At 37.5% G+C, this 16493-nt stretch overlaps 2 protein-coding genes across 6 annotated transcripts in view; both read left to right on the forward strand.

Moving 5' to 3' along the window:
• Positions 1-3878, forward strand: part of LOC109854461 (probable Ras GTPase-activating protein) — a 147428-nt gene extending 143550 nt beyond the window's left edge. For all 5 annotated transcript variants that reach the window (XM_020427560.1, XM_020427561.1, XM_020427562.1 and 2 more), the window contains one exon: positions 617-3878. In XM_020427560.1, coding sequence (XP_020283149.1) covers positions 617-881 — 265 coding nt within the window. In that variant the 3' untranslated portion in view covers positions 882-3878. The remainder of the gene's footprint in view (positions 1-616) is intronic.
• A 2563-nt stretch (positions 3879-6441) lies between these two features.
• Positions 6442-9437, forward strand: LOC109854457 (serine/threonine-protein phosphatase 6 catalytic subunit-like). Its single transcript, XM_020427554.1, has 7 exons — positions 6442-6674; positions 6859-6954; positions 7060-7267; positions 7360-7439; positions 7520-7625; positions 7751-7912; positions 7996-9437. Exons 1-7 carry the CDS (start codon positions 6606-6608, stop codon positions 8184-8186), a joined length of 912 nt encoding a protein of 303 aa, XP_020283143.1. The 5' UTR covers positions 6442-6605; the 3' UTR covers positions 8187-9437.
• The last annotated feature ends 7056 nt before the right edge of the window (positions 9438-16493 follow it).

Consider the following 16493-nt stretch of genomic DNA (forward strand, 5'->3'; position numbering starts at 1 on the left):
GCGCGTGGATATTTATTTATTTTTCTTCTTTTCGGTAACACTAAGACACACACGCTCGCTGCGTCATGCGGAGCGACATGTGGTTTCTTGTTTCAGGAAGAAAAGAATTTTTACAATTAAATTCCAATTATATCCCTTTCCAAAAGTCTATTCAAGCTATGCACCAGACACTATCGCTTTTTACAGCTTGAGTTTTTTACCTGTTGATGTGTGTGCGCTTGGCTCTTTTCCGACTTCGCTGTAACATCTCTCGCAACTCTTTTGTGGAAAAAAATGAAATAAGTTTTTGCAAAAGAAGAACTGAAAAAAAATATTTAATTAATTAATTTGAAATATTTAATTAATTAATTTAAAAGAAAATATTTAATTTCGTCTGAGAGAATTTACAGGCGAAGTTCGATTTTTAACGCGCTGGCGCTCCTCGACTTTCTTTATTCTTTACAAAGCAATAATTCGACATCGTGTGTTTTGAGCACAGTTTTTTAAAGAATAAAGAGGCAGTTTCGAGGAACGTTTTTTCGCGGCTGGTAGTTTTCTTTGTCGAGCAGTTTTTCTCTTTTTCGCTTGGCGACTTTTAATCCCGCGATAAATAAAAGTTTCCCGTTTTTGCCCGTAGGTTAATCTCCGTGGAGGAGGAACTACGTCGCGAGCAACAGAAGATGTCGGCGGCGCTGTCGTACAAGCAGCGCGTGATCGACGCGCAGGAGCAGCAAATAGCCGCCCTGGGTGCCGCGAATTCGCGTCTGATGTCGACAAACGCGAGCCTACTGTCGGCGCTGAGCAAGCAACGTTACAACGCGAAGTCCCAGGGGAACAGTGAGGCCGCGCCGCTGCTGCAGAACATTGCCGACATCGGCGAGCTCAAGAGTTCATCGTGCTAAGGCACGCGTGTCGTCACGGTCGGGAATCGTCGAGACAAGATTCTTTCGAGCGACAGAAGAGCGCGCTTTTCTTTACAGAATCTCGTGCTGCAACACGTGATGAACAGGCTTCGTTCATATCTCTCCCGAACGATTAATTTTGCAACATATTTCTCGTAAAAATGATTCGCCGCAGAACACAAATAACCGGAAAAATGTTCGTGAGAGGATTTTTTTTTATTCAGAGGGGAAGCGTGCGGATCTGTGCATTGGTTGCGATACGTGGCGTTGATTTCACGAGTCGTTTCAATTTATAACGCTACCTCTCGACAAAATTTATCTCGCAACATTGTGTGCAGCACGAGCAAATAGCTCCGGCGTTGAGTCGGGGAAAAATCGGAGGATGTGTGCGCGAAAGGGAGTATTATGTTGAAAAAAATAAAAAAATAAAAGAGATATTACGACACGAGAGAGAGAGAGAGAGAGAGAGAACAAACGGCGTGCGCGAAAACTAGAGGCTACTTAGTGAAATAGGCAGACCAAGTAGGCAATTCTCGTCGAGTTTATATACATATAAACGTGGCGTTAGGCTAGATTTATTTGTACACGCGAGCGAAGGACAAAACCCGCGCGACTCGTCCGAGGTCCAAATTACGGAGGTCATCCCGATCGCACAAACGACTTGCGTCGATCGTCTTCGAACTTCGCGACCGCGCAAGTCTCCCGACTTTGCTTCGTTCGGCACGAACGAAACGAAAGTGGCAACGAGACGAATTTATTAACGCTTTTATCCCAATCGAATCTTTGAAACTCTTGATCAATGGCGAAAAGCGACTCGATTTTCATATAATTCAATGCGAATTATTCCGATCATGTTGACACACCAATAAAAAGTTCGTGGAATTATAAATTTTTGAATATAGAGAATTATTTGATACGAGCCAAAAGTTCACTCTCTTGAAGCTTCTTACTTTATTACTCTTGTCGAAGACCAAAAAAAAAAAAAAAAATGTACGTGCGTATGTACGAAATTTATGTACAAGTTTCATTAACTCCAATCTGAGAGATTTATTAACAATTGTGTAACACGTTAGCTCGATGGTATTGATCGCGACGAAAGATCGATGTCCAGTTTCTATAGTGGATCATCCGGTTTGAAGGATCGTTTTCGTCCAGCAGCGGGGCGCACTCAGACGTAATGTAAAAGCAGCAGCCCTCGAATCGACGAATCGCGTATTTGTTTTTCCGGTTACCTATTTACGCACACAATCACATGCACCGCAAAAAAAGTTAATTAATTGTAAACACATACGATATATATAATATAAAATATACGCGAAGATTTAACAATAATATATCGACGTTCGCGTCTCTCTCACCAACAGTAGGAGCGGTATTTCTCTCGAGCACCGAATCGTACTGCAGAACCTTTGTATAGGCATGTATATTTTTCTATAGTTTGTTCCCCGAATGTGTGCTCATAGCGCGTAAAAAAAAAAAAAAAAAAAAAAAAAAAATAAATAAATAAAACCACGCGCGAGTTTTAATAGTTTTGCGCGCGACTTTCGATCGACAAAACATTTGAACACTTGCTTTTTTTGTTTTTTACGGCTTAGGAACGAATGAATCTAGCCAAACAACTCGCGATGTTGTTTTTCTTTTATATTTCCGATCGCCGAGTATCGAGCGAGAAACAAAAACGGAACAACGCGCTTCCTCGAGGCGACGACGACGGTTCGACCGAAGAAGCTCCGGAAGAGACTCTCGGGGACTTTCCAAAGCAACGTTTTGCGCGCGCCTTCTTCGAAATCTTTTTTTTTCTTTTTTTTTTTTTTTTTTTTTTATCTCGACGGGCCGCGTGCAAACTTTTATGACTCTACCTTTGATTCAGCACGATCCAATCTTTAACTCTAAGCGACGATATTTATTTAGTAGTGATCTACCAAAGATGAAGAATTTGTAAAGAGAGTATTCGAGATTTATGTAAGATATTATTTGGTTTTTTGTTTGTTTGTTTTTTTTTCTTTTTTTTTATCTTGGCCATTCCCGATGAAGGCGATATGTGATTTTTATCGTCAGGCGTATGGGGAGAAAAAAAACAAAAACGCAAGTCCGGGAACACGATAATAGAGCGAAAAGCGGTGTGCAAGTCACGCGATGAAATTCGGAAACACACTCCGTTCTTCCCGCTCCGCTCTCGGTATTATTATTAGCAACAAGAGAAAGAGAAAAAAAGAAAAACACTCCCTCTCCTCCCCGAATTTGCACACCGAGATTCCCGAGGCTCGCGCGAAATTGCTTGTAAGTTTTATGCGCAATTTTAAAAGCGCGGTGTTAAAACGCATGACAATTAATTAATTAATTATTTAGTTTTTCCGAAGGTCTCGCTCGTTCGCAAAGCGTAAATGTGTGTTACGATTTACATCACAATAACAATTTATTATTATTGTAGCCATTGTCGTACAATGCATGCGTGAAAGACTGAATGAGAAAGCGAGCGAGAGAGCGGGAGAGAAAGAGACGGACGATGCGCAAAACTGCGCGTGCAAAAGTAAGAGAATGAGAGAATGTGCGTGCGAGGCAAAAGCCTGTGTGTATATGTGTGCGCGTATGTACGTGTGTATGGAAAGGAATGCGAAAAGATTAATAATCAGTCTAATCTCTCGTTAAGAAAAAAAAATCAAGTATTATCTCGTCGACTTTGTATCATAGCTCGCTATTCTTCTGCGTGTTCGAGCGTGTTTGAGTTTTTCTTGCCTCACACATTATTTTTGTATAGAGACTGTACCCTCCTTTCTTTCTTCTTCCGCGCTTTCAATCATTTCCCTTTTGTACTTTTTCTTCTTCCGGCAATTTGCATTGCTTTTTCGTGACTCACTCTAGTATTCCCCCCCCTTTCCATTTTCTTCGACTCGTCGAGTGTTTACACATGAGATAAAATTAATATATATATATATTAACTCTATTCCTTCTTCTTGTTGGACGATGTAATCGATAAAATATCTATTTAAAAAATCACTTAAATAGCGTGTACATTTATTAAGTTTTGGTATATTCGTTTCTGCAATAGACCACCTGTATTTAAGCGTATAGCGACTATTACACTACATGAACAAATAAATACGATTAGACATATTATAAACAAGTCTGTTTTTTCTTTTATTATATCACCACTCCTGTTTGATGATTCACTGCGTCCAGAGAACGCCAAGGCCAATTACTTTCGTCAATGTGGAACGAAAATTTATACACAGAATGGTTTTGACATATATTATTGATTTAAATTTCATAAAACATACAAAACAATAAGAATCCAAAGTTTTTACTTATAAAACTTTGTGGCTTGAATCGTCGGCTGAATCGCGATAGGTATGTTTCATGAATTTTAGACGAAATCGTTCTTTCGCGAAAACTTTAATAACAATTCAACTTTTATAAATATTGAAATTTTGAAATGACAGTCTTCTAGTCAAGACTCCAAAGTTCTTTCGTGCAAAATTTCAATCATTTCCTATGATTAATGCACGAGATACAATCAGTTTTATGATCAAGATATCGATTTTCTTCGCGTTCTTTAGTAACGGATTAGACAAAGAAGTCTGTCTGTCGCTGTAGCGGAAATTTTATGTTTTATTACCAGGATCACAGAAAACGACAGGAGCTTAGCTACCAAGAGACTAGAGCGAAGAGATGAACTGATTCAGCAAACAACTTCACGGTATTAGATAAGTTGAAGAAAGTGGCACCAAACGTTTTGCTTTATCGGCAAGTTCTAGCGGAAAAATTAAACTTTCGTGCCAGGATCACAGAAAGTGACAAGAGCTCTGCTACCAGGGGTGTAGGGAGAAGAGGTGAACTGACTCGATAACTTAGCCGTATTACAACAGTAAAAGTTGAAGAAAGTGGCACTACATGGGTGCGTTCAGACAATTCAACGGTTGAGAGGTCATCACTTATGATAGGACTATTTTTCAAAATCTGCTGCGGTTCCAAAAGTATGATCCAATCAGAAATGATTATCTCTCAACCGTTGTGCAACTGTTGAGTTGTCTGAACGCACCGCATTACTCAAGAGCGCTCCCGTACCAGCGTGAAACTGAATTTTTGTTAGCAGGAACACATGATGACACAAGAGATTTACGAATTAAACAAATAGATAAAACAGTTCGATTCCTCGCTATTTAGTGTAGACGCAAACCACAAAACTTACAAACTTAAAACTTTTGCATTATACTTCTTCTTTACAAATATTGCTTAGAGTTTTTTTTATGGTTTTTAGATTACAAACATTTAAAGTGGCGTAAATAAAAATCGAGCAGTATAAACAATGTTATTTTTATTCAGCGCAAAATACATTTAAATATAACAAACAATACGTAGTATCATGTGCAATTGTTCGTCGCACACTCCCACACAGAACAAAAACTCCATTAGACGTCTATTAGACGTTCACAGCTCCATTTAATAGATGTCTAATGGATATCTGGATGGATAAATGTCTGTGTGGGATTAATCATAAACGTATTGTTTTTGTATAAAATGTTTACAACATATAAACATGACAGTTTTTATCGTCTCGATCGTTCGTATCTCAAAACGGTTGAAAATTATAGCGGTACACGTTAATACAAACATTAATTAAATGAAAGTCACGTGACAGGTAAGAGAGAAAATACAACACGTGACTTTCCTTTCGTCACGTGTCTATAAAAACGTGACTAAGTTAAAGTCACGTGACGAACAGGGGAAGAAAACCAACACGAGATTAAAGTCGCGTGACTTTACTTTCGATTTTTTTTACTTTATCGTATAAAATAAGAACAGAAGCAAAGAATATAGAAATAATTTTCCTTTGATTGAATGTTATAAAATAATTGATTGAATGTTATGTTATAAAAGTTAAATAAAAAATGCCTTTCATTGAAGACCATTATTTGTACCTTATTATAAATCTTCATTATATTAATTAAGTGCAACAAGATACTTAAAGATAATTTATCACAAATATTTATTAACGAGATAAACGCGAGGAATTGCTTCAGGTTCAGACTTGTTAGTATATCCAGTATGAAGATTATGGAAAAAGGGCTTTGCTGAATTTATATGCAAGTTGATTTGCAAATGATCCAAACAAAAATATGTATTTTACAAACGTTTCGACTATATTTATAAATACTTTTGCAGCTATATGATTTTTAATTTCTCACCATTATTCGAAATTTCAATAGTCAGTCTCTCCTCTCGCTTCAGTCATGAAATCACTGAATTTCATGATTAGCCACTACAGTGAAATTTGATGTTAAAGATTCGAAATCTGAGAGCTGAAGTTTGAAATTAGAAACGAGATCTAAAATTTATGAATTCAAACTCTTGGACTTGTGTGCACGTAGCACAGAATAGAACCACGTTGTGAACATAGCACGGAATAGAACCATGTCCACGTTTGAACATAGCGTACGCAAGTACGACAAGTCGTTCGCGGACATTGGCTACGTAGTTGCCAATGTGCACCACCCGCGGGCATTGCGCTGGCTTACAGGGAGGAAGAGCTATTACACATTCTCTTGTGAGGCCTGGTTGGCCTCTCAGTCTTCTCTCTATAGTGTGCTCTAATAGTCGTACGTTACTGCGGAACCGTCCAGCGCTATCCGTTTCTGCGCGCGCGAGGATTTGGCGACCATTGGGCGCGCGACGACGTAGCTGTATGGGGGCGCGATTGGTATTTTCATACGGCGTGAATCCAAAATGTCAGACATCGATAAATGGATAGAGATCGCGAAAGATTGCAAATACCTGCCCGAGAATGATCTCAAGGTAAATCGAGAAGCAACGACTTTGTTCGCGCGCCTGTTGCGCCCGTTTTCTCGTTTTGTGTCAACCACCGCGCGCGAACAATGACGATTAAGGTTACCCTCGTCCGGAACTCTCTTTCGCGTTATCGCCCCGCTCCCCGTGTTTCTCACCGTATGCATTTAATCATGTTCATTCCTGTCGACAGAAACTCTGTGAGATGGTGTGTGATCTGTTGCTGGAGGAGTCCAACATCCAACCTGTGTCCACTCCGGTGACAGTGTGCGGCGATATTCACGGTCAGGTAAATGCTCTCTCTTTCTCTCTCTCTCTCTCACTCTACAATGTATGTTAACCTCTTTCACAAATCGGAGCTATACGCATAATTTGTTCTGCTGTTCTGTTGCAGTTTTACGATTTGGAAGAACTGTTTCGCAACGGTGGTCCTGTGCCCGATACAAATTACATATTTCTGGGAGACTTTGTCGATCGGGGCTACTACAGTTTGGAAACGTTCACCCGTCTGCTCACACTGAAAGCTAAATGGTCGGACAGGATAACGTTACTTCGCGGTAATCACGAATCTAGACAAATCACACATGTTTATGGATTTTACGGTGAGTGTCGCAGCAGCACTTTTCTTGTACGACCTCATAGTTGGGTGTATGACGCCTTGATTGTTGACGATTCTCTTCTACTTTTCTTACAGACGAATGCCAAAACAAGTACGGCAATGCTAACGCATGGAAGTACTGTTGTAGGGTATTTGATTTGCTCACAGTTGCTGCCGTGAGTATATTATTGTCATATAAAAAGTGTGAATGGATTCATGTGTGTTGCAATGTTCAAAGAAAATATTTTATTTTCAGTTAATTGATGAACAGGTTCTTTGTGTACATGGTGGATTATCTCCAGCCATTAGAACACTAGATCAAATTAGAACGATTGAAAGGAATCAAGAGATTCCTCACAAAGGTAATAAAACTAAATTTCAGAAGATAAGTTACTTTTGTGTGTTAAACGTTTTTTATCTCATGAAATATTGAACAGTGAATTATATTTGCGCTGATACTATAAATTGTTTTTGCTCGCTTGCACAGGTGCTTTCTGTGATCTGGTCTGGTCTGATCCAGAGGACGTAGAAACATGGACAGTGAGTCCGCGCGGTGCAGGTTGGCTGTTCGGCAGTAAAGTGACTTACATGTTCATGGAAGTTAATGATCTTAAACTCATCTGTAGGGCACATCAATTAGTTCAGGAAGGTGTGTGTCTTATAAACATTTTCTTGCAGTTTCAGATAAATCGAGGATTCGCATTAACAATCCGATTGTCTTCTATCCTGCAGGTTATAGGTACATGTTTAACGACAAACTTGTCACAGTATGGTCGGCTCCGAATTATTGTTATCGGTGCGGTAACATAGCTAGTATCATGCGGTTCACGACAGTGGACCAGAGAACACCTGTGCTGTTCCAGGCAGTGCCTGATTCCGAGAGAGTAATCCCACCACTCACGCCCACTCCCTACTTTTTGTGATCTAACTTAGTGGACTGTCTATACAGATGCAGGAGAGAAGTGTCTGTGTCTAGACTCTACGGAATCACATGACTCGATCGATGACTCCGACCCAGGCTGGTACCATGACGGAACCTACCTTTATAACAATTTTTGCGCGCGGGAATACACAAAGCCGGTCAGTCTAACAATTTTCATTCTCTCTTTAAAAAAAAAATTTAAAGTAAAAAAGAAACGAAGTTTGTTTGATACGTTCCACAGTCGAAAAAAAAAAAACAAGAAAAAACCAAAAAAAAAAAAAAACACGATATCTATACGATGACCGAATTGTCATGTGATTGCTCTCGTTCAGGGAATGCTCTTTAGATTTTTTAAGAAACTTTATCAGATTTTACATGTCGCGAAGCTAACTTTTATATGTATCACATATAGTGTCTGCCATCGCATCAGCCTGATTTTTGTAGTTCAACAAGAAAGAAAAACACAAAAACGATATTTTGCATCCGAGCAAATGTGAACATTCTGTGGTCTAGATGCTTTTGCTGTCTACTGTGTACATTCTGTAGAATATTCGTACTTCAGAGCAGCATCCTGGACTTGAACGTTCAAAGGACTTAAGAGCTTCTAAGTAATTTATGAGCGCGAGTAAAAAACAAATATAGTCCGGTGCTGTGTGTGTTAAATAAACAATTAAAATAAAAAGCAAAAAAAAAAGAACACAAATAAGAAATTATACCACATTCAAACAAACATTCCGGCAAAAAAAAAGTATACTCTTTGAGTGCAGTGAATGCTTCTCTGATAATCGCAATCGTTGTGCGTAGAATTCAGGTTTATTCAAAAAGCGTGAGCATATATAGTACTGTTAAGGTCTTCCCGAACAATGTAAATGATCTGTTTCTGTTTAGGTACTGTGTGTGCTGCGTGCAGTTTTTTTTCTCCCTCTCTGTCTTACTCTCTCCTAGAAACGCGCGCAATCAGTGTTCTTAAAAAAAAAAAAAAGAAAAAAACAGCGATCGTAATAAATATTCGGCGCTTTTTCGCCGACGTACAAATAGCGTGTATAGCGGTAGCCAAAGGTGTAATATCCCGTCTTAGACAGAGAATCCACGGGATCGTATCGTCTCTGTCGATGTATTTCTCTTGTTACTTTTATGCACATGACATTTCTCTTTGTACGCTTTTAATTTTAAGAAATTTCAAGAGCTCATCGGAACATTAACATCGATATTCTTTTTTTTTTTTTTTTTTTTTTGTTTGGTTGGTAAAAAACCACAAGAGAACAAAAATATTGGTCGCGTTCAATCGCCATATTTTTCTTCTCGATATATATAATATACATATATGTACAAAGCAATATTTTAAATACTATTGTATTCTTCTCTTGAATCTTTGTACACTGTAAAAGAAGATGCGTAAATTTAAAAAAAAAAAAACGAAAATCTGTAAATTTACACCGGGAATAAATGTAAATACTTTGCGTGATATTAATAACGAAAATGTACGGAATCGTGTTCACTTTACACGCGCGGTAAATTTACATGATTTTGCGAATTTCCGATATTAATGTAACATTCGGATGATATACATTTGTATTATCGGTTTTACAGTGTGCAGTTTTCAGTATTGTATGCCAAATTTTGCTCTGTCGTGAATAATTAATTAGCCAATTGTCATATAAGTTTATAACGTAGGGTGTAAACTCTCTCTCTAAAAAGGAGGAAAACAAAACCGAAACCCTTAGCAATGTGCCTCTAAATTGATAAGTGTTTGTGTAATATAATGATACGATATTAAATATGAGACGCGTTAATTAAAAACAAAACAAAAAAAAAAAAACGGAGTGCACCGGCCGTTGCGTAAATCGTAAGCCTGAATTCTGACCATCGATTTCTGCTAGCTCACACAATCATCCTAAAAAAAAAAACAAGAAAAAAACAAAAAAAAACCCGATCACAGACCCGACGAATGTGCGGCATTGGCATTGTGGCACTGGCTGTCAAGTTGAAACTACTCTATTTTGAATTTTGTGATATAGAGAGCGAGAGGAGGCGCGCGCAATGGTTTCACGTCGAAGTTTATAACGATTCTCCCTGTCGCGTCATCATCCGAATCAAGTTTCGTGAAGATTCAAGTTGTTTTATTCAACAAGAAGCGAATAAACCGTACTTTTGAAACAGTGCCTTCAGAACCACCAGTAACACGAACACGCGGTCTACTATAATAGAAGTAACAAATGCTTTCTTATACTCACAGGTGATCATAAACGAACTTGAGGGGAGTCGGAGCTTAAAGAAAAAGAAATGGAGACACACGGATAAAAACAACTCATTTTAATCGCCACTTTTTTTTTTTTTATCGCATTCCGCCACGTCTCCGCTGCGCGCGTCGCATGAAACAAAAATGTCTCCTTTCTTCCGAAACTTTTCTACGGTATTTTTTTACGTTTTACAACTTTGCTACATTTTTTTAAGATACTTCTTACATTTTACGACACTCACGCGCGCGCGGGATGTGTTTGTTGTTCGCACACATTTGTACTTGTATTTTTTTATCACACAAACTTACGTGCAATTTCGTAACGTCCTATACGCGAGCAATGTAATATTACACGTTTATAGATAGAAAAAAAAAAAAAAAAAAAAAGAAACGTAATCGAGACACGGAGTTTGCGTTACAAACTCGACTCGCCACATTTTGCAGCCTCCGAGTCGTGAAGCGGAGTCGCAACAACGGGAACGCCCTATGTGCGCGGTACAGGTATCGTAGAAATCTTAATAGTAAAAAAAAAAAAAAAGAAAAAAGGAAGTATTAGCCTCTATCTACTATATCGGGGTGTTCGTGTCGTTTCGCCTCCCGAAATGCCTCTGTCTGTGATCGCTTTAATTTTATCGAAGTGTCCAAGCGCTTGCGGCGACTCGATCATGTCAACCAAGAGATTTGCGAAAAAAAATGAACACGAGACAAAGAAAAATACCGTAAAAGTAATTGTAACGTGCTCCGTGCGGGAGCTTGAACACTGCGCATAATCCTTAAAGATCTCACAGGTAGACATCATTTTCAAACGATCATAATGTACCTTGAAAGTATAGACTTTGTTATGTTAATGTAATGAAGAACGTCTGTAATAAAAATGCGTAAAAACTCGCACAACTTTATTGCTTACCGAATCAATGGTAACCTCACGGATTTGTGTATATGCGCACGTATTTGTTATCGATGAACAAACACATCGAGTAAACAAATACAAAATTACAAACAAATATTACGACAAAGAACGGGATAAGTATATAAAATACAAAGGTACTTGTTTTTTTTATTAATCTTTAAGAGTTTATTTACTCGTAATAATATTATTTTCATCATATATATATATATAATAATTCTATTTACTTCTTACTATTTATATATATATATATATATATTTATATATAATAATATAGTGTATTTTTTATATGTTCATTATATGTATATATATATATATTATCTACATTTATATAATCCCTATGAAAGGCATCTCCAAACAGACTTCAGATTTACTTCTTTTTTTTTTTTTTTTAAATATCTTATTTACTCATAAAAATACAGTGGGGGGCGGGGGGGTGCATTCATGCACGGCACACAACGCGCACACTCTCTCACTAACACACACACACGCGCGCCACGCGTGAAAAAAAATTACAGCCGTTTTGCCCGAAATCGAAAATCCCCGCGATCAATCGCGCAATAATAATTCGATCGATATTGTAAACTGGTATCGCGCGAGTATATGTATATTATATATATGTATATACATATATATCTCGTATCACATTTTGTTATATATCGTATTACAAATTGTACAAGAAATCGTACGTAATTTGTTTTTCTCGTAAATGGAATTTGCACAACCAACAAATGCAGCAACAAATGCAATGAATGAGCTTCGTTGTTTCCGCGAAAGTGAAGAAGCCGATGAACTTTTATTTAAAATGTTCAAATATAAATTTGAGATAAAAACTGTCTCGAATTCAACGCGATCGAAAGATCAATATCTCCTTTATACCTCATTACGCGAATTTGATTAAGACTATACAATCATCAGATATTACAAGGCTATCATCGATTAACACATGATTTTCATCAATATAGAAAATTGCGATCTTTATCAGTCTTTCGATTACTCGTATTTTCATCTTCGTATCACGTGTCCGTTGTATCAAATCTACGTACAAAACATTGTTTTTTTTTGCGGATTTATTCTCGCGCCGAGAAGCACGGCACATTTCGTGTTTGCGCACACAAAGCAGAGACGAAGAAATACCCACAACTTCCGTTATCGAACATGTACATATGTAACGTAATTGACTTTTATATGCGCGTTTTTTCCCGTTTGCGCTGTGAAAGAAAAAACAATTTTACAAAACCGAACGGGCATCTTCTCATATTTGCCCTTTCATTTTTTTTTTTTTTTGTAACAATTCTCGATTCGTTAGAGAAATGGAATCGACACGAGGATGCCGTTCGCGATATCACGAAGAATCGATGTTCGGTTCCGGGCAGAGCGGCGGTTCACACGACGGCGCCAAAATCTCAGTTACAAAAGGAATATAATCGAAGATAAACGAGATAATAAAAACGTACTTTCTTCTAAACGTAGGTAGAAATTGGTAACTTTTGACTCACTCATTGAAAAAGTATCTTTCTCTCCCTCCCTCTCTCTCTCTCTCTCACTCTCACGCTCTCTCGCTCCCAAAACCGGCGCTTCTTTCACGTTCTTCTTTCTGAACTCTATCGTTTCTGGGTTAAACATTTGCATTTCTTTCCCGCGACTCTTTCGATGTAATTGCGGCAAGATACGCGCGCGTGTCGGTTTTTGTTTTTCATTTCGAAAGGAAAATCGAATTGCGTTCGCGTAAAAATTTTTTACACTAAAAAGGATTAAGGAGAAAAAGAGAAGAGCAGAGAAGAAAATTTTGTCACCGGCAGACGTGATTATCTACTTAAAAAAAAAACCTAAAAAATGAAATTCACGTTTATTGCAAAAAAAAACGTTAATGACGGAAGATTAAATGAGAGATAAAAAAAAGCTTGGAATTTTTTACGTTTGAAAAGTAAGAAAAGAGCTTCAGTCGGAGTTGTAATTAAAAAAAGGTCGTCCTTTGAAAATTATTTTAAAAATCTTTTGTGCACACATTTTTGTTCAAGACACTTGAAGGCTTCCAAGGTAATGAAACGCGACACGGCGCATCACTCACGGCGCTCACGTATACGAGCACAAGTATTCTTCAACACACGGAATTATACAAAGACAGAGGGACTAGTACTTTCAACGTAGTTATTATTAAAATTTCTTTTTCGTACAATATATACACAAAGTTGAACCCACAAACGAGAGGCGCGTACTGGTTCTCGTTAGATTCTCTTTTTTTTTCGGTTTTCTTCTTTTTTTTTGTTTTTTGTTTTTATTAGACTTCTTGTTCTCTCTATCTTTCTTTTGCTCGCGATAGACTCTCACTCGCACTTAAATATTAAAGGGTTGGGCATGATAATACTTCTTTGTAGTATATAATGCCCTAAGTCTTGCTGATCCAACGCTTTAACTCTCCTAGTAAGCGGTCGCCTGTATTTCCCACGACATCGACGCGCGAAGAATCTGTTTTTATTTTTCTTCCTGTTTTTATAAAATATATATATATATATATGTATGTACGCACACAGAATATATTGTGTATGTTTCCCGCTTGACCAATCGCTGTTTTTGCCCTCTTCTTCGAGACCAACTCGATCTCCTCAACAAAAAGAATATCGAGAATTTCGACGAGAGAGATCGAGTTTTACTTCGCTACTATTTATAAACTTTTATTTACAACTATTTCACAATACCAGAACTAATCCGCTCTCTCTCTCTCTCTCTCTCTCTCTCTCTCTCTCTTTCTCTCTCTCTCTTTCAAGACTAAATTCTCAGATTAAAAAAAAACACTTTCGAGACAATAAAAAATATTCTCACTAAATATTAAATTAGGCTTTAAATCTAGTCTCAATTCTAATGTCACACGTTTATCCGAACGAGTAATTAATATCACATTTAGTTGGACGAGGAGAGTTTAAAAAAAACTTACATATGCTCCGTTGTTAAATTTATCTTATTACTGAATAATACGAGTGATTTTCATAGAAGAACAGGGGAAACTGTGTGAGAGGCTTTTGCGCATTGTTCCGCGGACAAAAGGAGATACGGTGATCCCGGAAAAAAATAGACAAAGAAAATAATAATAAAAAATAAGCGCGCAGGAATAATATTGTTTTCTTTCTTTTGAGAACATATATGATATTGTATTGCACAGTGCCGCGGAAAAGATATTACTTCAATATTATATTGTGCAGCTGTTAGCGTTACTAGATCGATATTATGCGAATAAAAAATTTTCTTACTTTCTTTGTTAACGAGACTCACACGCATGCACGCACGCACGCCCACACACACACACACACACCTGCGCGATTTCTCACGGACCTTCCAATTGAACACGGAGAGACGCGCGACGATATCCGGAAGAATACAGGTGAACCGTTACTCCCGACGACGCTTAACGTCAAATTATATAATAACGTTTACTGTATGAAGTATCTCATCGTTTAGTTAAGTCTTATAGTATGGACAAGTATCCCTAGGCTAATAGGCCCAAGGTCCATGTGTTATAGTTTTCAATGTTGATTTCTCTCTGGAACGTGCGGCCCGGCGATCACGGGTCCGATTTGAAGAGGCGCCACAGATCGAGACAGCAAAAAGCGGTGTTATTTATTGATTAATTTCAACTGTCGCGAGAGATAATTGCGATCCGCGCGAAGTCGACTTGTTGATCGAAGTGAAATGTACACGATTATCGCGACACACAGATATACTATTTTTTTTTGTTTTCTTTTTTTTCTTTTAATAATTTGCAGCAGTTATAGCGTTACAACCGTAACAAGCTTTTTGCATATTATTAGTCTCTTAATTACACAGAGTTCTGAAGAGATTTTAAATACAAATTTGTAGCACGAGAGTTTATGTCACACACTTGCGCGCGTTCCGATCGACAAGTCAATTGAGCGGCTCGTAATTACGAAACAAAGATGTTTCCGATATTAAACTCCGGCTTTATAATGTTTACGATCTTATCGGACTTGAGATTGATCTTTCCGTCGAGTAAATTACATTATCGGTAGCGAAAGAAATTATTCAGAATTTGTGAGAAGTTCTCGAAGAGAGAAGAGAAAAATGCAGTTGAAATATACGAAGAAATTGCGCGTTCAAAGACATAAAAAAAAAACAAAAAAAAAAACAAAAAAAAAAAGATGCGCCTCTCAAATCGTTCTCGTGACTGCGAGCTTGTCAGGCGATTAGCGCGTACGATATTTTTCTATGGAGAGGCAAGATGAAACAATCACGTCGACAGAACGTGCGCGGAATAATCGTTACATGCGTATACGAGGAGCAATAATCTTCCGCGATGCGAACGACTGGCGTCAGTCCACCGACTTACCTTCGCGTTTTCTCCGCGATTTTTTTCACGCGGCACTTCGCTTCCTCGATTATATAATTGAACCGATTTTTACCGAAAGCGACTGATATCTCAATTTCGCGAGGCGGTCGATTTATCACAATCAGTCGGCGTGGATACACACACATGCATATAGATATAACATTTACGTATATTATATATAATATATATATATATATATATATGTATATATATATATATGTTCTTTTCATTAGGTAAAAAAGCAAGACAAGGAGCGATTTGTTTTTTTTTTCTTTTTTTTTATACAATCCTTTATAGTTGCTCAGGTAAGGACTTCGAAAAGAACCTCGCGAATCTCCTCGCGAGAGTAAGATACCAGGCGCTCGCGTTTAACGTTTTTTTTTCTTTTGTTTTTACATATGTACATTCCACTGTTCTTTTTCGTATTTTTTCTCGTAATACTATAAAAATATCGCTTTAGAAAGGAATAAGACGAGAGAGCTCGTTCTCGCTCCCTCTTCATATACTTTTTTTTTTAGTTTAGTTGTTATTATCGAATAAACAAATGATGCGCGTGCTGCGAACGATTCAAAATCCTCCATTTTGTTTTTTTTTCTTTTTTGTCACTTTCGTAAGGTACTAATGTAAGGAAAAACAAAATAGAAATGCAAAAACGAAATGCCATAGTGTTTCGATTGTGCCGAAGTTGAAGCAGCACAAAAAGCTCTTATATATCAGCGAGTATTTATAAATATATAAATATACATATTTATAAATATATATATTTTAAATATATATATTTATTTTAAATATATATATATATTTATCTATATATAAATAC

Source organism: Pseudomyrmex gracilis, unplaced genomic scaffold (genome assembly GCF_002006095.1).
Source record: "Pseudomyrmex gracilis isolate BER0280 unplaced genomic scaffold, ASM200609v1 scaffold_66, whole genome shotgun sequence".
Taxonomy (NCBI): Eukaryota; Metazoa; Arthropoda; class Insecta; order Hymenoptera; family Formicidae; genus Pseudomyrmex; species Pseudomyrmex gracilis.